The sequence below is a fragment of the Prosopis cineraria genome, unplaced genomic scaffold (genome assembly GCF_029017545.1).
Source record: "Prosopis cineraria cultivar Desert tree isolate PC_DT_omini unplaced genomic scaffold, ASM2901754v1 PC12, whole genome shotgun sequence".
NCBI classification, from domain to species: Eukaryota; Viridiplantae; Streptophyta; class Magnoliopsida; order Fabales; family Fabaceae; genus Prosopis; species Prosopis cineraria.
In genome coordinates, this window is record NW_026555343.1 from 6348383 (window position 1) to 6370896 (window position 22514).

Genomic DNA, 22514 nt, shown 5'->3' on the forward strand with positions numbered 1-22514 from the left:
CAGTTGAGAGCTTTGAGGTTTTGTTTAATCTTCGAATAATTAGGCTTTTCATCTTTCACTAGTGTTGCTTCTGTCGTGGTGCTCATTACACGGCAAACTAAAGCAATGAACCAATCACACGCGCGATCACAGGCACTCTAAATTACTCCCAACATCCCTATATACAAAATATCTTTTAAAACTTTTTTTCCTTAAATATAAAAAATTGTAAGTATATTTTTTAATAAATGGATCATTATATCCTTATTAAATTAAAAATAAAAAAAGATAAATACTTTTATTAATTTATTTGGAAAAAAATTTATTTTTATTTACAATAATTAAGGATAAAATTAAAATATTACTGTATTTTTAATTAGATAATTAATTTTTATTAATTTATATAATTTAATTAAAAATATTTTATATAGATGACAAAGGAGTAACACAGTTGAAGTTTCCAGGAAACAACAAAAACAATAATTAAGTAACATCATCATCGCTTTGAACACAAGCCAACAACACACATGTATGTATGTATGTATGTATATAAGTCATCCTTCACAGATCCATTGCTTCTGTGCCCTCATCAAACTTGCGTGCTTCTCAAAATGATCCCTAATCGTTCTCCTTTTGAATCAGTTCAACATCACCTGATTGAAGATGATCCTAATTCCTCCACGACTCTCATGAATAATGGCTTCTTCGCGGCGGCCGGCAACCCTACTTCCAACTTGAACTGCTACACGGCTTCGCTGGATCATGGTGCTAGTAGCTCTACTGGTACGGTGTTTTCCGGTCAGAATGACCACACTGTGAAACTAGATGTTGATAATTGGGTTAATGGAAATGGAGGATCTGTGGCGCGTGAGGAGAACGCGCCACCTACATGGAGGAATCTGAACTACGACGCTGCTTTGCCGGAGGAGGGTGTTAGTGACTCCGGTGGTATGTCATTTTCGGGCGGGAATAATGACGACGGTATGAATTCAGGTGGTTATGATGATGATAAGGTTACCGGTAATAACACAGGATCTGTCGCATGTGAAAAGAACGCGCCGCCTCGATTGAGGAATTACCGAGGCGTGAGGCGGCGGCCATGGGTAAGTTTCGCAGCGGAGATCCGGGACCCGAAGAGGAACGGCGCAAGGACATGGCTCGGAACCTATGAGAGCGAGGAGGACGCAGCTTTGGCTTATGATAGAGCTGCTTTCAAGATGCATGGCAGAAAAGCCAAGCTCAATTTCCCACACCTTATTGGATCGGAGTCGCCGCCGGTGCCGGCAAGAGTAGTCATTGGAGAGAAGCAGCGCAGCTCGCCGGAACCTTCGTCGCCGTCTAACTGTACGGCTGAGGATGATGGATCTCAAGGATCAAGTAAGAAGAAAAGCCTGGCAGGTCTATTGAACAAGTTAGCAACAAATAGAAGTCATATCAGATTCTGATGACAGTAAAATTACAAACTACATCATTCATTTAAAGTACTATTATCCAGTTTCGTGCTTGTTCATTGTCATGTGCTAGTTTTGAAGGAAGTGTAAAAGAAGATGAATATTTCTATAATCTATAATATTCTAATAAATAGTAGGGGGCTTAAGTTGGGAGAAATATTTTTTTTTCCTTCATAAAAACTAAATAAATAAAAAATATGTTGATATCATTTTATAAAATAACAATATAAAACGAATTCCTACTAAAAAAAGTTGCTTACGTTTAGTGTTCAACAGTGTCTTAAACATAATTACTTTTGATTGAGAGGATTCATGCGTCCAATAAAAAAATATCAATCTAAAAAACTAAATTTTAAAAATATAGATTTAATTCTTTTTTTTTGTAAAAAAAGGGAAAATAGGTAAGAAGGATCATCACGTAAGGTTATTTGGAAAAAAAGAACTAAGATCTTTCAATTGAGTTAAGAATATAACCTTAATTCACTTAATCTTAATTTATTTGAAATACCTTAATTCTTTTTTATAAAATTTGTTATCTTATATGTGTTCTTAATAATTTCTCGAAAAAGCTAAACACGCAAAAAGAAAGTAAGAACCTAGGACCTACCAATGATACTTTAGCCTTGTTTGGTACGCATATATGAATTTTAAGGGATTGGGGTTGGAGTTGGGGTTGAAGTTGGGATTGGGATTGGGGTTGAGACTTTAATAATATATTTGGTATAAAGTAATATTTATAGGGAATACATACATTAAATTTTTAAATTCATTATAAATGAGCAAAATACCATAATGCCCCTTATTATTAATAAAAAAATAGTCATGAAGATGAACAGTGCATAGTTTAGGGGACGAGCTTTGCGCTTTGGATCTGGAACTTCTCGACAGTGAATGTGGCGGAGTTAGAGAAGAAGGCGGCGGGTGAGAAGGAGGTGGAAGATAAAGAAGGAGAAAGAAAGGCAAAGAAGATATGATCAGAAATTGACAAAATCTGAAATCGCATCTTCATCATCTTCATCGTAAATTTTGAAACCCAAATCTGCTTTCGTCTTCGACTTGAACCCAGATTTGCTGCTTGTTAACTATTGCTTCTGTCCAAGTCATCGTGGGTAAGGGCGGAAGTCACCGTTGACAATGGAGGATGTCGTCGTCGGCAATGGAGGAGGTCATCCATGGTGAACTTGCTCGAGTTGTGAAGGAAAAGGGAGTCCGAGATTTCTACTTTTTAGGAGGGTATTTTGGTAAGGAAAATTTCAATCCCAAGATTAATTTTAGTGGGACAGAACAATACCATGGGGGGTAGTGGGTTTTAGTATTCCTACTTAAGTAGGACTGAGCAATCCCAAATGCTGGTGAACCGCTCATACCAAATATGTAGAAGGTGGGATTACTCTGACTCAATCCCAATCCTTACCTTCCAGTGCTACGTACCAAACAAGCCCTTAAAATCTTAAACAACTATTTATCTATAGTATTATTCATATCATTATGCTTTACTGTATTGATGAATAACATGTTATAATAGATTAAATAATGTTGAGGAAAACACATTTAGTTTTTTTTTTGGCCAAGCACTTTTGGTTGATAGAACATTGATTTGTAAGTTCTACAAGCATATGCACTACAAAAAAATAACTTTTAGTGGCGACACTAAAAAGTTGTCGTTGATTTTTAACTTTCAGCGATGATAATAAAAGTTGCCATTAAAAGTGTGACTTTCTGCGATGACAAGATAGAGTTGCTGCTGATTGTCAGACTTTCAACAGCGACAAGTGCATGTCATCGTAGAATGTTACACTTTCAGTGGTGATGTCTACTGTCGCCACTAAAAGTTGAGAATCAGCAGCGACATTTTAGTGTCGCCGCTGATTGTCAACATATTTTAAAATATGTTATAATTTTTTTTAAAAAATTATGTTGTAAGTTTCAATGGTGACATACTAGTCACCGCTAAAAGTTGAGAATCAGCGGTGACTTTTTAGTGTCGGCACTGATTGTCAACATTGTTATAATTTTTTTTAAAAATTATGTTTTAGGTTCAGCAACGCATGCAATTCGTCACTGAAAGTTGAGAATCAGTAGTGACTTTTTAGTGTCATCGCTGATTGTCAACATTTTTATAATTTTTTTAAAAAATTATGTTGTACGTTTCAGTGAAGACTTGCATGTCACCACTGAAAGTTGAGAATCAGTGGTGACTTTTTAGTATTGTTGTTGATTGTCAACATTTTTATACCTTTTTTTAAAAAAATTGTGTAGTTTTAGGTTTCAGCAGCGACATACTAGTCGCTGCTGAAAGTTGAAAAATCAGCGACGACTTGTTAGTGTCACCGCTGATTGTAAACATTTTTATAATTTTTTTAAAAAAATTATGTTATAAGTTTCAGCGGTGACATACATCCAAAGTCAATGTTTTTGTAGTGATGAATTGGAATAAATAAATTAATTTTTTTGGTGAGGTAAATAAATAAATTATACATCCAAAGACTTTACTATAATTCTTCAATAAAATAACAACAACAACAACAACAATAAAAATAAAACAAGCACAATTTACATGCATGAGCTGACTCGATTTTCAAATAATGTTTTAGAATACTTATTATGGCTATATATGACGCTGACTCGATTTTCAAATAAGAGCATATTAATCTTCTTTTTTTCGGGTGAAGCATATTATTATTTGAGAAAATGAAAATAAATCCCGAAACAACAATTTGGTTTCATGAAATATGATAATATATTCTAAGTTTCAAGAGACTTAATTGCCACTAAAGTTTTTGATGAAATAACAAAAATATTCCTTAATTTAAAAAATCACAACAAAGTTTTTTTGTTCATGACTGGCATTTTGACATCCACAACTCTAGTTGAGCTAATGACTATATATATATTGGTTTAAACATTAATAACTGTCATCATTTTTCTTCAATAAGGAAAGTACAATAAAGTTTTTTTACATTCACAACTTTGGTTCTGTAATTCATAATTTTGGTTTAGTAAATGACTATAGTGGTTTAGACATTTATAACTTTCTCTCATTATTTTTCTCCAATCAATAAAGTGCAATGAAATTTTTTTCAATTCACAATTTTGATTCTAAAATTCACAAGTCTAGTTTAATGATTAAAGTGGTTCAGGCATTTATAACTTTTTCTTACCATTTTTCTTTACTTTTTTTAATTAAGGGATATTTTTATCATTTCATAAAAAACTTAAATGACAATTAGGTCTCTTCGAACTTGTAAGGTATTATCACACTTTGTGGGAATAAGTTGTCATTTTTCCATTATATGAAAGGATTTATTTATCATTCTACCTTATTCTTTTTCTTATGGTGACCGTTAATGATAGGAGAGATTAGATTCATTTATATTTTATATACACCCATGCTTCTTTATTTATGTTATATTTTGTTGGCTCTTATGGTGGTATATTGTTGAGTTATCCACCCTTGGTGGATTGGCCTAATATATAAGCCAATGGGGCTTTATCGTGAATATGAAAGAGTCTGGGTCCTTAAGTATAGTATGCTTTGGGCCTTTATACATAAATATTCCTATTATTCAATTGATTAATTAGAGGTAACGGTTTTGTGTAACCTCCACATCCGTGAATAGCGTTCATGTAAGGGATCAGTTGAAGACTCTCATATAGAACTGGGTGTTTTCTAGCTTTCGGTTTGACACACATGAAATGGAAAAGACTCTCATATGCTTCCCACTTGAAAAGAAATCCTTCTCTTGCATTTGCTGTGAATTAAAAACTGAGTTCGATCCCATAACTTCGTTCCCGCATTTTATATTTGTGTGACTGCTTCCAAGTATGTCTTCCTCCTCAGAAGCTTATATATATATATATATATATATATATATTATTATATTATCCACTAATCCAAATTTAAAGCGAATTAGGTTTCAAATAAAAAATCTACTTGACTAATATTGTTTTATTAAAAAAGTTAAATTCAAAATCTCATTGAAGGATTACTAATAAATCTCTTAATGGATGTCCATTACGCTTATTTATTTTTTTGATCACGAAGTAAGATTATGAGGGAGTATATGTATGGAAATTATAATAATAGTATTCTATACTTTAATTGAATTTTATTTTTAATCCTTATAGTTTTATTTCGTTATTTAGTATAATGACCTACTATTGTGTTTTCAAGAATAACCCAAACAATGTTGATTTAAGTGATCATTATTTAATTTGTCGATCCAATAAATAAACATTTTACTATATGTTATTTTGTGCGTTGGTTTGAAAAGTAATTATTGTTAAGAGTTTGGAGTTTGAGTTTGGGTTTTGTGTATAAAACATATTGCCGAAGAGTGCAAGACAAATTTTGTATTAATAAAACAATATAGAATTCTTGTAACAATTGAAAAATAGCTGTTATTAGTCAGGAATCCTCAGAGTGCAAGAGACAAGGTTTTTCCCAAAATACTGTATGCTACCTCATTCATTATAGTGGTCCCTCTTCATAACACATCATCAAGGTAATTAATTAAATTTAAATTGAATAAATCCCTAAACTTAGATTTCAGCCATCTGATTTCCAAGTCATATGCATTTAGAATATTTTATTACTATATCTTATTATTCAAAACGATATCTTAAATATTATAATATCTAACTAAAATTTAAAAAAATAAATAAATAAGTATAATAGATGTGCAACAAATACTATGCTTTGCACCCATGTGATTCGAATAAGCTCAATTAAATTAGTGAGAATCTTAATGTAGCTTCCTGAAACTGGTCAATATTTAAATAAAAAAAAAAGATACATTTGGACAAATTTTTTGTGTTCTCTATTACGTGGGAGTTTGAATAATTAAATTCACATTGGTCTACAAACTAATGCTTTTTATTTGATTTCTATTTTAAGTAATGTTTAAGTACAACTTTGAAGTCAAGCATTGAATCACTTCTTTCTTCAGTGATTGTTAAACCGTGTTCATCGCCATGGTTGGTGTAGTAATAAGAATGACTTTTGGGCTTTTGGCACATGAACCTCCTCATTTTCTATTTATTACTATTATTACAAATTTAGAAGGAAAAATGACAATAAAATCTCCAATTATATAAATAATAATCTAATCTCTTAAAATGTAATAATTTCACTGACGTTCCTATGGACTTTTGTGTCAATAAATTTTAAAATAAAAAGATCATTTTACCTTTAATGAAAATAACAAGCCCCGATTACAATTTTTGTTTAAAGAATAACAATTTTTATTCTATGAATCATAAGAGTTAAACAAGAAATTATAACTTATCAATTATAATTTTTGTTATTGAAAAAAAAGCCCCGCTCATAACTTTTGTTTAAGGAAATAATAATGTTTGTTTTGTGAGTAGCAATAGTTGAATAAAAAATCATAACTTATCAAATGTCATTTTTATTATAAAAATAAGTTTTCAAAATAACAAACTCTAATCACAACTCATTAATAAAAGTACAATGATATTTTCAATTTAAAATTTATTGATACAAAATTTTTTAGGGACTTCAGTGAAATTATAATATTTTGATATATTATATTGTCATTTATATAATTCGAGATTTGAGGGAGTTTTATTTCATTTTCTCAATTTGGAATAAGTCATCCTCGTACTATTTATAATTTTGACAGAATATAATTCCTGCATATTTTAATGGAAAAATATAATTGTTGGTCATTGTACTTTTAGCATGTTTTGGTATTATTCTTTAAACTTTTCTCATTGTTTCTAGTCCCTTATATTTTATCTGTATGCAATGTTTGTACTCATCATCATTGATGAATTAGTTAAATCTACTAATATGTATATATTCTATTAATTTTGTTGCTAAGTTGGTAACATTATGATAAAGTGAGTAATGTTCAAACTAATTTTTGCCTTTGATGCCTTGCTTGCTTATTTTGCCTTCTACTAATTTTTTATCAAGTTAGTAAGAGAAGTAATGGAATTTATAGCTTCTATTAAATCCTTATAGTCTATATTTAAAATATAGGAACCAATGTTAATGAAGCTTGAGAGACTAGAGCAATTGAGGGGGAAAAAAACTAACGACTGTATTCAAAACATGCTAAAAGTATAGGAACCAATGGCCATGCTTTTTCTATTTTAATTTACATTGATCCTAATTGAATTCAATAATAACATAAAAAAGGATCATGCTTACAATTAATTTATATTGATCCTAATTATATTGGTCATGTTTAGTATATTTTGGTAATAAAAAAATGAAAGTGGAGCTCACATGCATAAGATGAAATGATGAATGAATCCAATATACTATATATATCCAAAGACAACATATCAAAGCCTGAACATGAAAGAATCCATCAATTTTTTTTAAAAAAAATTATTTAAGTGGAAAACTCATTAAAATTTAAGTAGTTCAAGCTAATACACATACAAATTATTATAAGTCACATTATCGATAAAGAATGTCAATTGCTTCAGTTTACAGAAAAAACTGAAATATTAGTAGAATTAGTTTACTTTGATCAATATAAATTGTTGTTTCATCAAACAAATATTTCGTTGCCAATAAACTTTTGCTCGACCGTACAAACAAAGCACAACGGATTTCTTTTTTCCCCGTTTTTTACTTTTTAATTTATAATTGATTCAAGACAATAATCTTTAGATTCCTAGAAGTTTTCTCGGTCAAAGGATGGGACCACGTGCTGAAATTCTTTATCATTAGCAATTTTTTTAGACAGCTGAGTCTGTCGTTGGTTAATCTTCTTTTTTACTTTTCTTTTTTTATTTGATAGCACCTTTGTACGTTTTTCTATTTTATTATGCAATGCGTTCATTCATTATTACATCATTCAGTTTTGAAGGCAATTTTGGATTGAAGAATAAATTTATAATACTTCACACAACGAAATAGAAGAAAAATAAAGTTACAACAAGAGTTGGCGTCACAGTATTCCTTGTGAATTGTGATCATCAAAGCTTGGTTTATTCACACTTGGAAAATAAGTAAATTTTACATTATTTCGAGATTTTATGAAAAAATATTTTGAAAATAAAAAATAATTTATTATTTAACGTTTTTCATTCCCATTTTTTATATTTTGATGTATTTTCAATTTTTTTTCGACATTTACTTTTGATTATATCTTTAGAAACTTCTCAAAATTACTACAATGAGTTCTAATTTTATGTTTAATAGTGAAAATTTTATCAATTAAATAATTTATAAGATATTAATAATTTGACTTGTATTACTTCTGCCGTATTTAAAAAAAGAAAAAGCAAATGAGCAGAGAGAAGTTAAATTATTAATAATACCACACACATAAATATAATTACAATATATCGATAAAGTCAAGTAATATTTAACCTTTTGTATACACTTAATTAGTACTCACAACTAAATAACAATTTTTTGAGTTAATCAGTCACATGCGATGATATTCCAAATTAACTTTTTCTTTGGTTTTTTATTTGCCATGCGTCAGAGCCTTAATTAATAAAATTAAAATTGAAGTTTCCTGGAAACAACACACGCAAGCATAAAATAATGTATTAATAATCCCTCCCTTCAAACAAAAGTCATTATGCATAATATATATAATTAGCCATGTTTCAGTATTCATGTGTGCTTCTATACTATCACAGAGAACTTAATTAGCTTCCAAAAAATGATCCCTGATCTTTCTTCTTCTTTAGATTCAGTTCATCAATACCTTCTTGAAGATCATGATCCTTCCTCTATGACTCTCATGAATACCTTCTTCATGTTCAACAACCCTACTTTAAATTTAAACCCTAACTGTGACCCAGATGCTTCACCAGAGCAGGTTGCTAGTAATAACTCCAGTGGTACGGTGTTTTCCGGCGGCGAATATGACACCGCTATGAAACAAGGTGATAGGGTTAGTGTTACAATGCAGGATCTGAGGCGCGTGAATGTAACGCGCCACCAAGATGGAGGAATTACAGAGGTGTGAGGAGGCGGACATGGGGGAAGTTCGCAGCGGAGATCCGGGATCCAAAGAGGAACGGCGCCAGAACTTGGTTGGGAACTTATGATAGGGAAGAGGATGCAGCTTTGGCGTATGATAGAGCTGCTTTCAAGATGAGAGGTAGAAAAGCAAAGCTCAATTTTCCTCACCTCATTGGATCACAACCGCCACCGGAGCTGGCAAGAGTAGTCGTCGGAAAGAAGTGGCACTGCTCACTGGAACCTTTCACCGTATAACAGTACATCTGTGGATGACGGATCTCAAGGGTCATGCAAGAGGAAGAACCTGTCTGGGCTATTGAATAAGATAGCAACAAATGGAAACCTAAGTCAGAAGCTTGAAATGATGTTCATGAAGGCATAGGTCGCTTTTTTTCCCCCCACTTCTCCTTCTTCATTTAGTCGAGAAAAAAAATATAGAATTTAAATATTAAAATCATGGGTTGAATAAATATATGTTGTAAATCAAGAAATTCTCAAGTAATTTTTTTTTATAGTTTTATGTAGCTCTCGTGAACTTTCTTTTCTTATTATCTTCTACCTTTTTTATTCGTTCTATATATTGATATTCGATACCCTACTTTTCAATTTTAAGGATAATTAGATCAGTCTTTAATTTGAAGCGAAACAAAGTCTTATTTCTGGATGTGCTGAAAATGTTGTATTTTTTCTAAAGATGACTATGTTGTTTCTTTCTTCGTTCTGAGAAAGATGTGAAGAACACATAGCGAAATATATCTTTCTTTGTTTTTTTTAATGTCTTTGCGGAGAAGAAAAGCAACCAAGTCTTAATTTGCAATGATTACATTGAATTAATTAGAAGATAAGCTAAGGCGCAAGCTTCTAATTTTGAGAGTACTCATTTATTTTTTATGTAATAAGATGCTCAGTCTCAATAAAGTTCATGAATAATAATCAAGCATATTGATAATTAATTATATGCTTATTATATTGCGAGTATTTTTTATTTTTGGATTTTTATCTCTAAAGGAAATACATTTAGAAGCGTGTATGAATAAAGTTTTATGTCCGACGTATATCATGTATGGTACTAACAATCAATCTGAATTTAAATATTGTTGGGTCTAAATTAAGGGTAATATTCTAGACATGATATGTTACAATCTTTGGACAAGTAAACAAATTTTGTATGAGTAGTATATATATATATATATTGTTGTAATTCATAATTTTAAGGATAATTCTCTCACATGGTTTTTTAATTCATTTTAAATTATTACAAATTCAAAAATGTTGGGAGTTTCTTTTTTTTAAAAAAAAAAACAAGAAGACTTAATTTAGGGATACAGTTATGATAGGTTTAATCATGATCTGTGAGGATGATGTTATGAGTTTCGTATAGAAGAGTTTTGTTCCAATGAGTATCAACTAAAGTTGACATGAGTAGTAAAAACTTTTGTCATTTAAATAAGTGGTTAGAAATTTAAATCTTAACTCTTGTATTTGTAATAATTCAATTAAGACGGATCTATTCATTGCTCTCAATCAATACCTCAGGGGAGATATTAATTACAAAAAAAAAAAGTATGTTTTATAAGTTTAAAAACTCATTTTCTCAGTAGACTAATCTTTTGAAATAAATTTTTCTTTAGACTTATAGTCATATTAGATTGTGTCATATATTGTTCAAAATTTATGCACAAATATGATATTATAATTTTTTTTTCTTAGTTCAGAAATTTCCTGCTAGGAGAATTTTGAAATTTTTCCATTTAAAAGAGTGTTTTATCTAAATTATTATGACATGTAATTATGATTGGATTCACCATTGAGGTGTGGAAGTGATCAATGTGATTTCTTTCTATAAAAAAAAAAAAGCGATTTCTTGGATCCATGTAGAGGAAAGTGTACGTTAAAATTTCAAACACTCGGCGCATATTAAGTGTGCATATGAATGTTAATGATAATAAGTAGTTTTTTCATTTTTTTTTTTGCCAGAAAGTAGTTTTTTCATAAAGAACAGTTTTTTTGTAATTGAAATTGCTAAAGAAATAATTGAAACTTTTTATTTGGTAATATTTGACCTGTATCCTTACCTCTTATGTCTTCTAGAGTTTTTTAAGCACATGGCCTGGATTTATTCGTATATATATCGGGAACGAGATTGTACATTTAAAGTATAATTTATTAGTATTACTTCTTTTTTCTTCTTCTTATTTTTCTTAATATATAAAGTAGATGAGCTGTTTCCACAATCATATGATGACACGGTAAAAAGGGAGAGCTATACCTTTTCTGAAGTCAAGTCATTGTATTTACTTTGTTTATGAAAGTAATAGAAATTAGAAGATGAAGCACCAAAATCAATTCAACCCCAAAAAGAATAAAATACTTCTGATTTTGCTTTGCTGATGTAAACAAAGCATTGTTGAGAATGGATAAATGAATACTCAGAAAGCATTTTTTGGGCCCCACTAATAAAGCATATTTATGCTAATTTTTTTCAACCAAGATTAAGACATGATATTAAAGCTATTTGTATTATTTTTATCAATCTAATAAAATGAGAGAATTTAATAGATCTCCTAACATCTTTGGCTCTTCCAAAATCACCCAAAAAAAATTCAAAATAACCATATGATGGTAGAAATTTGTTTCAAGTGGTTTGGACACATGTACAGTAAAAGTTAATAGAGGCATATGAAGAGAGTTAAAGTGGTTTGGACATGTACAGTAATTTTGTTTAAATTTGTAAAATTTTTCTGTTGTAGAACAGCTTTAAAACAGACTGACATATGTGTGTTGGAACATCTAGAAAGAAAGATGCAAATGCATCTACTCTAAGGAAATCACGCCTGGCAGAGACATTGCATTCACTAATATCTAGGACATTCACAATGACCAATACCTTAATCTAGAATCAAGTTCTTGACCCAGCAAAGTGATAGATCTAAAGCAAAATGGTGTTCTCTTGAAAAAGGTTGGGTTAGACTTGTTACAGATGACTCTATTAACAATCAAGGTGCTACTACTTCTTGTGGAGGTCTCATCCAAAATGATCAAGGAAACTGGATTAAAGGCTTTACCAAATACATCGGTTATCAACCAAGTATGGCAACTGAACTTATGAGCATCTTAGAAGGTCTCAACATTTGTCGGGTAATAAAGTTTAGCAAAGTCAATATCTATACAAACTCTACAGAGGTGCTCACACTTATATGCAAAGAGTTCTTCGCTAACCATCCTCTTACTGCTGTTATCAACAACATCAGAGAACTTACTATGAGGGATTGGACGATCACCTTTGACCACGTTTTCAAATAAGCTAATAAATGCACTAATTGGATGGCTTATTTAGCATCTACTGATAATTTAAATGTTCAGATTGTTGATAATCTGCCCTCTGGTTGTATGAATATTTTGCACGCTAATAAGACTTAGATTGTCTGTCTGCACAGGTTAATCCCGTCTATTAAAAAAAATAGACTGACATATGATCAATCCATCAAGTGAAATCTAACATTTCACATTGAAACCAACTCACAATCTACTGCTTGTTGACACTAGTCTTCAACAAACTCAGCATCAATATACATCCATTACAAGATACATGTCTCCAACTGAGTACAAAACCCTTAGATATAACTTTTCCTATTCATAAAAAAAATCAATAGAGACTTGCCCGTATTTGTCAAACAATATGGGCAGATAAAAAAAAAGGAAGATAGTAATAACTGGGTAAGTAGTCCTACTAAGCAAAGTATTCCTTCAGAAGTACCCAGCATACAATATACACATGAACATCTTATAGTGACAATTTTTGGCTTGAAGGGCAATTCTTTTCAAGTAAAATAAGCTAAAAAATACGGTCAAGAAAGCTTGATGGGACAAGCAATTACCCTAAACAAGCTGGAGCCACGAACAATTCAGAGTGACCGAGGTATATGTATACACATATAGGCACACACAAAATAATGACTTCAGAGGCAACATGACTTTCCACAATCTCATAGGAAAATGTCTCAAGCAGGTGTAACATCTAAATATATATTACTAGGCCTTTACCCAAGGAAAAAGGAAGAACAAAAACTTAAATTACAATTCTAAACAGCTTTATTTCAATTAGAGACAAGGATACTTACATTCATATATAACATAAGCTGCATAGATTGGTGCCTAACGAAGTAGTGAAATATCAAAAATTCAAAATCGTGGACAATCTTATTCTTTGATAGAGTATTTGCTATCCAATGAAGAATAAATAAAGAAGTGGATAAAGCTAAAGGAGAAAGTACAAAGGAAGCATAAATCAAAGAAAAAGAAAAAAAATTCCTAGAATTTAATCTGATATTTTCGATCTAAGGAATTCTCATAATTTAAAGGGCGGAGTTGCATGCCACTGTTGTTCTTCATGGATCAGGTGTTGATCAAATGGCAGGATATTCTGATACATAAATCAACACAAGCAGCCACAAAATCTTGATCCAGTGGAATTATGATTCCAACAAGAAATTTAACAATAAAATGGAACAATATATGCATGATAAGATAAAGAATTTATATTTCACATTTTCTCATTGACTTGGATTGTGGAGTGATTTTTCCCTCTATAATCTTGCAGCCAAATCAGAAACAAGAGAATACTTATTGTTTTCATAGCATGCTGTCATAAAGGCTGCTAATGTTACTCTATTGACATAGTGATCCATGTCTAGTAACCTGTGAAAGAACATAGCTACTTTTCTCTCATTACTTAGTTTCCTAATTAATGTATTAGCAATTTGAATCTAGAGTTTTCCTTCCAACCTTTCTAGGACCACCACAACAAAACCACAGTCATCTATCTTGCAATACTCATAAGCCAAAGTAACTCGAGTAACTTCACATGGGATAAGCCCCTTTTCTATCATAGTGTCACATACAACACACAAGCTTTGTCTAACTTTGACTCTTTACAAAGACCACTTATAAGAGAACTATAAGTGATACTATCTGAAGCATAACCATGGTTACTCATCGTATGAAAATACTTCATAGCCAAGCTTAAATTTCTTTCCCGACAATACCCACATATCATTGACGTATAGGTTTCCTTTGATGGAACTAGTCCACTTCTCACAGCTTCAATAAAAAACATCTTATTTTCTCTCATTCTCTTTTGCCTATAGAAGGAAGAAATTAAAGTGGTGTATGAATAAATATCAGCTTGAATGCCAGTCTTCACCATCTTATTGAACAACACCAAAGCCTGATTAATATCTGCCTATTTGTAATGTTGACTTATGAGAATAGTATAGACTTTATCAGCTTTTAATCTGTGATGCAAACTATTTTTGAGCAATTTGTAAGCCTCTTGTACTCTTCCCTTCTTGTAAAGGCTATCAACGATGGCATTATATGTACATATGTTGTGGATAAAACCTTCATTGCTCATCATATTTATCAGTCTCTATCGAAATTAACTTCTTTGCAATGTCCATCAATAAGTGTTGAGTATGTGTTGGTGTTTGGGACTAATCCTTGTTCCTTCATTCTGTGAAGCAGCATTTCTCCCCAGTTCAATTTTCCATCTCTGCAATGTCCACTTATCATTGTCGTGAAAGTAAGGACATTTGGCTTGTGATTTTCACTCCGAACAAGCTTAAAGAAAAGTCTGAATGCTTTCTTAGTGCATCCTTTCTTGCAAAGACTATCCTTTCTGAGTCAATGTTGTGTGTGCATACACATTGGGTTCCCAACATTTATGGATGCTTGCTTGATGCTTCTACTTTTACATAAACCTTCTATCATAGATGTAAAGTTAATCAAATTTGGCTTCAAACCCATAACACTTAGTTTATGAAAACACCAAGATGCTCTATTTGTTAAACCCTTCTTATAGAAGCTTCTGATTATCAATGTAAAAGTTGTACTATTGTTTAGGCTAAATATAAAATGTCACTCAAATAGGTCACAAGGCTAGTTAGGCTAAGTAATTAAAACGTCAAGCCCAATATAAACAAAAGAGACTAGCCCCGAAGCTCAATAAGGCCCACAACAAGTAAACATGCCGAAGTCTTATCAACTGTAAATATTAGACTGTTGACACAAAGACACGATCCTAAGTAATCTGAAATCTATGCTTAAGCAGTTCGATGAAACGGGCTGGTTATCAAAATGGAGAGAACGTGCCATGAGTTTCGCGAGATTTCTAATTTTTTGGCAGAGCATGCTAAGTTTCAAGGAAAAGGCTTCCGCTATTCTAATACTATAAATAGAAAGAGAAATACAGAAAAAGTAGTCAACATTCTTTCAAGACTAGTAAATTTTACATTCATTAGCCCTTTTCATTTTTTTTAGTTTTTAGTCTTTAATTTTTTTAAACTTCAATAAAAATTATACATTTGTTCTACCAAAGCCTTAATCTTTTTACATTCGAGCAAACTATAGTAAGGGAGCTCGTGACCCATTCGTTATCTATTAAGACTTAACGTCTCTGACACACCTAGTAGTTATTATTCAACCACAAATAACTTTAGCACGCTCAATAATACCTGTGTAACAAAGATGGTAAGGACGCAAAAAGACAAAAGGACTGATGAAATAGGTGCTGGTTCTCATGAACCAAAAGGGATCTCTGTGCATGTAGGATTAGGACACTTATCGCCCGATGCTGAAGTAATTGAACATCATGAGCATGTAGTGCCGATGACAATAGGTAGCAGCAGTACGAGCCTGGTTTAAAGTCAAGAAGTAGACAACCTAACCCACTAATCATATCCAACAGACCTATGGTAGAAGTGCTGCGAGGAATTCACGACCGGATGGATAAGCAGCTAGAAGAAAACCAAAGGTTCTTTGCATTATCCTTAGAAACATCAGAATGTAGGGAGAAAGAATGCTAATAGATCATGATGCAGGCTCTACATGAAGGCATAAAGACATAGCTATATTATTGAGAGGAACTCATCTGAAAGAAGGCTCAAATGTAGGGCCGCTTGGAGGGCAGCAAGCAAGAAACAATATAGGTGCTGGCCATCGGGGCCGCACACTTATAAGAGACATCTCTAACCCCTAAATATTTATCTATACTCATCTTTTAGTTAATCCTTCATATTATCTACAGGAACCTGGCACAAGTGGCCTAAGGGACACGGCGATGATCCTAGAACGTTAGACTGAGCCTCAGAATGAATTGGTAAAAATGAAGGCCCTGAGGGATGCCATCTAAGATATATATAGACTAGGGCTGAGGCCAATCGACTACCCCACCTTCTTAAATCCTTATCTAGAGTATATAGACAGAGACAAACCATACCCTCAGGGATATATGATCCCTAACTTCACATTGTTCTCAGGAGACGAAACGTAATCAACACTAGAGCACATTGGTAGAGGTTCACAATCTAATGCGGTGAGATTGCTAATTATGAGAACTTCACTAGCTTGAAGTTAGATTGTTCTCGAATACTCTCATGAGCCCGGTGTTCACATGGTATACGTCACTATCTCATAACTCATTCATTAGTTGGATGGAAATAGAGCAAAAGTTCCACATCCAGTTTTATAAATCAGAGTCAAAGGTTAGCATAGTAGAACTTTACAAGCTCACACAACGGGCTGGAGAGACGAAGACCAATACTTGGTGAGGTTCAAATGTCTGAGGAGCAGGTGCCACGTGCAGCTTTCAAAAATTGAATTCGTCAAGCTGGCACAGGCAGGACTAGATATAGAACTTTGAAAGAAATTTTAAGGGATGAAATTTTAAGATTTCTATGAGTTCGCGGCCAAGGTATAGGGTTATGAGGAGCTACTCAAGGAAGAGGACCATCACCAATGGACGACAGTAGAGACCTATTTTGGAGACCTAGATGTGGCGGTGGCAAAACTAAAGAATTCTGGTAACTGCATATGCCCAGCTTTAGTAAGGAAGGCCGGAGAACTTCCCAAAAGGCTAAATGCAGTTTAGTACACCTTTGATACTACTAAAATAAAGAAAATTTTTGATTTTCTCCTCAAAGAAAACTTTGTCTCCTTGCCCATGGATCATAAAATCCCTTTGAAGGAAGAACAAAGAGGGAAAGAATACTGTAAGTACCATCATTCGTAGAGTCACAACACCAAGGCATGTTGGGGATTTAAGAACATCATCCAAGACCGGATCAACAAGGGAGTTCTAAAATTCCCTAAGGAAGAATCCATGATGATAGATGAGAACTCGTTCTTACCGTTTGCTATGGTCAACATGGTAGAGATAAACTCTGGCAAACGACGGCCTAGGAAGAGTGATAGTAGGTAAAAGGATGGGAGACCTTAGAACATCTAGAACAGGGATAAAGTGACTCAAGGAAACTCTAAGATACTATAGGATCGCTTGGGAAAACTTACGAGCCGGTCCAGTAAGAACAAGTCTTTTAAATGGGACGTAGGCCCAGAGGGGCAAAATATAAAAAATTTAGATGGCTCCAAGGTAGTCTGGGACTACTTGGGGGAAACCTAAAATGAAGACAGTCAATAAAAAATGAAGAAAAATGAAAAATGACCTTTAGGATGGGATATTCACTCAAGGGGATTGATGATAACAGAGCTAGATGGATTTAAGGTAGTTTAGGATCGCCTAGGGGAACCATCTGGCAGATTTAACTTCTTCATAAAATACTCAATGCCCCCTAGAACAGGTAAACCATTCAAGGGGACACTAACAGACTAGGATATAGGCCTCAATGGCCTATCGTTATCGCTATTAATGACATCAAAAAGTAACATAAAGTTTCCTTCAAAACCAAAAGCCACTAAGGGCTCAGGTAGGTTCGTTACATCACCTGGCAACATGCCACTTCTAAAATGGAGAGACATGAGGCACAAAAAGTTCCCGACTGCCTTAACAAGAACCCAAACAGTAAAAAATTGAGGTATAAGATGGCCACAACATTCAACAGGAGGTTAGCAAGTTCAGAAGGAAGTCCACTGAGGATCAAGATGAAGAAAGTGAGGTCAAAAATTAGAAAAATGGGACCATTCACGTTGGAGAGATACTGCTCAACCTCTATTGTGTGGTCTCATTAACACTACCTTCTTAATTCTTATCCACCACTGGTGGTACCGAGGGCCAGTAAAAATAGAACTCTTTAGGGCAGACACAGACGGGCCTGTATCAATATTGCCTAATGGAGCCAAGAGAAGAAGAAGGCTATGAACCTATAAGCATGTAGGCATAGAAAGAAGAGATTGCAGAGCTCGTTTGCCAAATCACTTTTTAAGTAATAGAAGGAAAATCAAAGTAGGTGGTCCTAAAGAAACTTAGTGTGAAGATGACTCAATACTTGAAGCCTTTATACATCAGGGCACATTTCATAGGAGGCCAATGACTAGGGTCCTTGTGGATAATGACTCAACGGTAAACATTCTACCAGCCCGCATGATGATCAAGATAGGATGAGAGGAGCATGATTTGATGCCGACTGAGGTATCAGTTATAGAGTTTACTAGGACCGCATCTGAGGTCCTCGGTGTACTACCATTATAGGTTGATGTCAGGAACAAGTCATTACTAACGGCCTTTTTCATGATCAGTACCATAGCACAATACCAGGCCCTCCTAGGTTAGGATTGGATCCATGCTAATGAGTATATACCTTCTTTACTACACTAAATACTCCTTATGTGGAAAGGAAAGGAGGTATAAGTGGTCTGGGCTGAAGATAATCCATTCACATCAGCCACTAATTTCGTAGATATAAGGTATTATGATGCTGATGTGGGCCTGTTTATGATTCAAAAGGCTCAAGGAATCCTTTCATACAGAACAACAACGGATGCTATAATGCCTTTAACCTCACAAAGGCACAAGCCCATCATAAAACTGGTTGATGACTAAAATAAATAGAGAAAAGGCCGTAGCAGCTGCAACCATTCAAAAGCTATAGTTGCACAATATACAAGAGAAACTAGAAGACTATGGACCCAAGATCTATGGGACCAAAGTTGTATATGAAGATGAAAACTAAAAGGTAGCACAACTGTATGAGCTAGACCCTGCACCTCTGAAATTTGAAGACATAGCCCCAGAAGTCCAGAATCTACTAGAAGAAGTAAACCTTGGATCCCCATAAGAGCCAAGGATCACATTTATTAGCTTACTACTAGATAAAGAACAAAAGAATGCCGTTAAGCTAAAACTATTAGAATTCAAGGACTGCTTTGCAAGGGACTATGATGAAATGCCAGGGCTGGCTAAACAGCTGGTTAAACACAGGCTTCTTATAAAGCCAAACTATAGACCACACTAACAGCACGCCAGGAGAATGTCAGTCAAAGTGGAGGTATAAGTAAAGGAGGAGATCAAATGCCTCCTATGGGCCGAATTCATATGGCCTTGTAGGTATGCTCAGTGGCTCTCAAACATAGTCTCAATAATCAAAAAGAACAGGAAGCTGTGAGTTTGCGTAGATTTTCAAAACATAAACACAGCCACACCTAAAGACGTGTATGCAATGCCTATTGCAGACAGGTTAATAGAAGATGGGGTCAAAAACACTTTATTGTCATTTATGGATTGCTTCTTTGGATACAATCAAATATTTATCATAAAAAAAGACATTCACAAGACTACTTTCAGGTGCCCGGTCTCCATTAGAACATTCGAATAGGTAGTTATGCCTTTCGATCTGAAAAATACTGGGCCACCTATTAGCGGGCTATGAATGCTGCCTTTCATGATATGATAGGGAAGCATCTAGAAGTATACATAGATGATATAATGATAAAATTTAAGAACACACATGATCATATTGAGCATTTGAGGACGAGTTTCCTCCAAATGAGGGAGGTCGGCCTTAAGTTAAATCCACTTAAGTGTGCTTTTTGTGTAATTACAGGTAACTTCCTTAGATTCCTAGGCCATAGAAGGGGGATTGAAGTAGACCAAAATAAAGCATAGGCTATCTTAGAGGCAAAGGCACCGAGCAACAAGTGGGCAAGTTAATTATCTCAAGCATTTCATTCCAAACCTTGCAAGGAAAATGAAAAAGTTTTCTAAACTCTTGAAACTTAAAAGTGCTAAGGAATTCACCTGGACTGAATATCATCAAGTGGCCTTTGACAAGATTAAATAATACTTGACAAAACCTCTAATCTTAGCAGCCCCGAGGGAGAACACCCTATTTTTATTGTATTTAGCTTCTACCACTATGTCCATAGGTTGTATGTTAGCCCAAAATGTTGATGGGGGACGTGAGTAGGCAGTCTATTATTTAAGTAGGTGTTTAACTCCCATAGAGTCTAGATACTCAGTTGTGGAAATAGCGTACTTGACGCTATATTATGCTTGTACTATGTTAAGGCATTATATAATGAATGCAGTTGTGTATCTGCTTTCCTATTTTGATTTAATTAAATACATGCTTAATCAACCTATTATGATGGGCCGTATAGGGAAATAGAGCTTGGCCTTGGTAGAATTTTTTTAATATTTTTGTCTCAAAAATCAGTAAAGAGCCAAGCATGAGCAGACTTTCTGGCTGATCATCCCTTAGCTGGGCTCCCTGAAGATGAGCAAGAACTACTTGTGTTCTCAATAGATCCAGGGCATTGGGTGCTTAAGTTTGATGAATCTAGTACTGAATAAGCACTTGGGGCTGATATAATGATAACTTCTCCTACGAGGATAAAACGATACTATCTCTTCAATTAAATTTCGAGTATACTAACAACCAGGCAAAATACGAAGCACTGCTTACAGGGCTCGAGATTCTTCAAGAAATGAAAGCCCGTGATGTGGTTATAAAAAGGGATTCTCAATTAGTCATCAAACAATTAACTGGCGAGTACAAGTATATAAGCCCAGCTTTAATGATGTATTATGCTGGGGCTTCCTAGATTCTAGAAGAGTTTAAAACAGTAATGTTAGCTCACGTTCCTCAAACTCAAAATTAGGAAACCAATGAACTGGCTTAAATAGCATCAAGGCTAAAGCTATCACCTGAACTCACCAAAAAGGTAATTGTGGTGGAACGAAAAGAACATCCCTTAGTCGCTCAACATGGTTTAATAGTACAATGCAGTGTAGTCTCGCAAGGGTTAGCCAGGGATTGATGAGATGATTTTAAAAGTTATCTACAAGATCCCAATCAACGATACCCTTATAGAATAAGGATACGCACTGAACACTTCATTTTAATTGGAGATGATTTATATATAAAGGGTCTTAATGGGTTATTACTTAGGCGTTTGGCCTTTATTAATTATATGGAGCTTTTAAGACAGGTATATGAGGGAGTCTGCGAGGCTCATCAGTCAGGGCCAAAGATGCAATCATTAATGTGTAGGCATGGATATTATTGGCCATCGATGACAAGAGGCTGCATCGAATATGCTAGGAGGTGCAAGAAATATCAGACTCATGAGCCAACACAACAAGTGCCAGTATCAGACATGCATCCAATTATCAAACCACAGCCTTTTCGAGGATGGGCTATGGATGTAATAGGAAAAATCTATCCAGCCTCATCCAAAGGCCACTCATTCATCTTAGTGGTCACAGATTATTTCACTAAGTGGGGCTGATGTTAACAATGTTGCAGATCAATTTGTGGCATATAAAGGGAACGCGCCACCTAGATGGAGGAATTACAGAGGTGTGAGGCGGCGGCTGTAGGGAAAAGTTTGTGGTGGAGATCCAGGATTCGGCGAGGAATGGTGTGAGAACATGGTTAAGGACTTACGAAAGGGAAGAGGATGCAGCTTTGGCTTATGATAGAGCTACTTTCAAGGTGAAGGGCAGAAAAGCAAAGCTCAATTTTCATCACCTCATTAGGTCAGAGCCACCATCATTGGAGCCGACGAGAGTGGTCGGCCACCAAGCAGTGACACTCGCCGGAACCTCCATCACGGTCAAAAGAGAAGGATGATGATAGATCTCAAAGGTTAGGTAAGAAGAAGAGCCTGGCTGGTCTATTGAATAAGTTAGCAACCAATAGAAACCAAGTTAGAAGCTTGAAATGATTGTGTTGATAAAGGTATGGCATAGGTATTTTCCTCCATTTTTTTCTCTTCCCAATTAAAAAAAAAAATCATTCATGTTGGTCACTGCTTTATTGTTCTTTTAAACGTCCGGTGCTAAAAAATATTCATCTATCACTATTAGTACCGCGCACTATTAACGGATA

At 34.0% G+C, this 22514-nt stretch overlaps 2 protein-coding genes and 2 pseudogenes across 2 annotated transcripts; 3 read left to right on the forward strand and 1 right to left on the reverse strand.

Moving 5' to 3' along the window:
* Positions 1-536: 536 nt before the first annotated feature.
* On the forward strand, positions 537-1509 carry LOC129287741 (ethylene-responsive transcription factor 13-like). The gene is made up of 2 exons (XM_054923967.1): positions 537-762; positions 835-1509. The coding sequence occupies exons 1-2, from the start codon at positions 591-593 to the stop codon at positions 1422-1424; spliced, it is 762 nt and encodes a 253-aa protein (XP_054779942.1). The 5' UTR covers positions 537-590; the 3' UTR covers positions 1425-1509.
* Positions 1510-2571: 1062 nt separating this feature from the next.
* On the forward strand, positions 2572-9890 carry LOC129289022 (ethylene-responsive transcription factor 13-like; annotated as a pseudogene).
* Positions 9891-13976: 4086 nt separating this feature from the next.
* Positions 13977-19458, reverse strand: LOC129289023 (pentatricopeptide repeat-containing protein At4g19890-like; annotated as a pseudogene).
* Positions 19459-21696: 2238 nt separating this feature from the next.
* Positions 21697-22256, forward strand: LOC129289025 (ethylene-responsive transcription factor 1-like). The gene is made up of 3 exons (XM_054925853.1): positions 21697-21828; positions 21930-21983; positions 22029-22256. Exons 1-3 carry the CDS (start codon positions 21697-21699, stop codon positions 22254-22256), a joined length of 414 nt encoding a protein of 137 aa, XP_054781828.1.
* Positions 22257-22514: the final 258 nt, after the last annotated feature.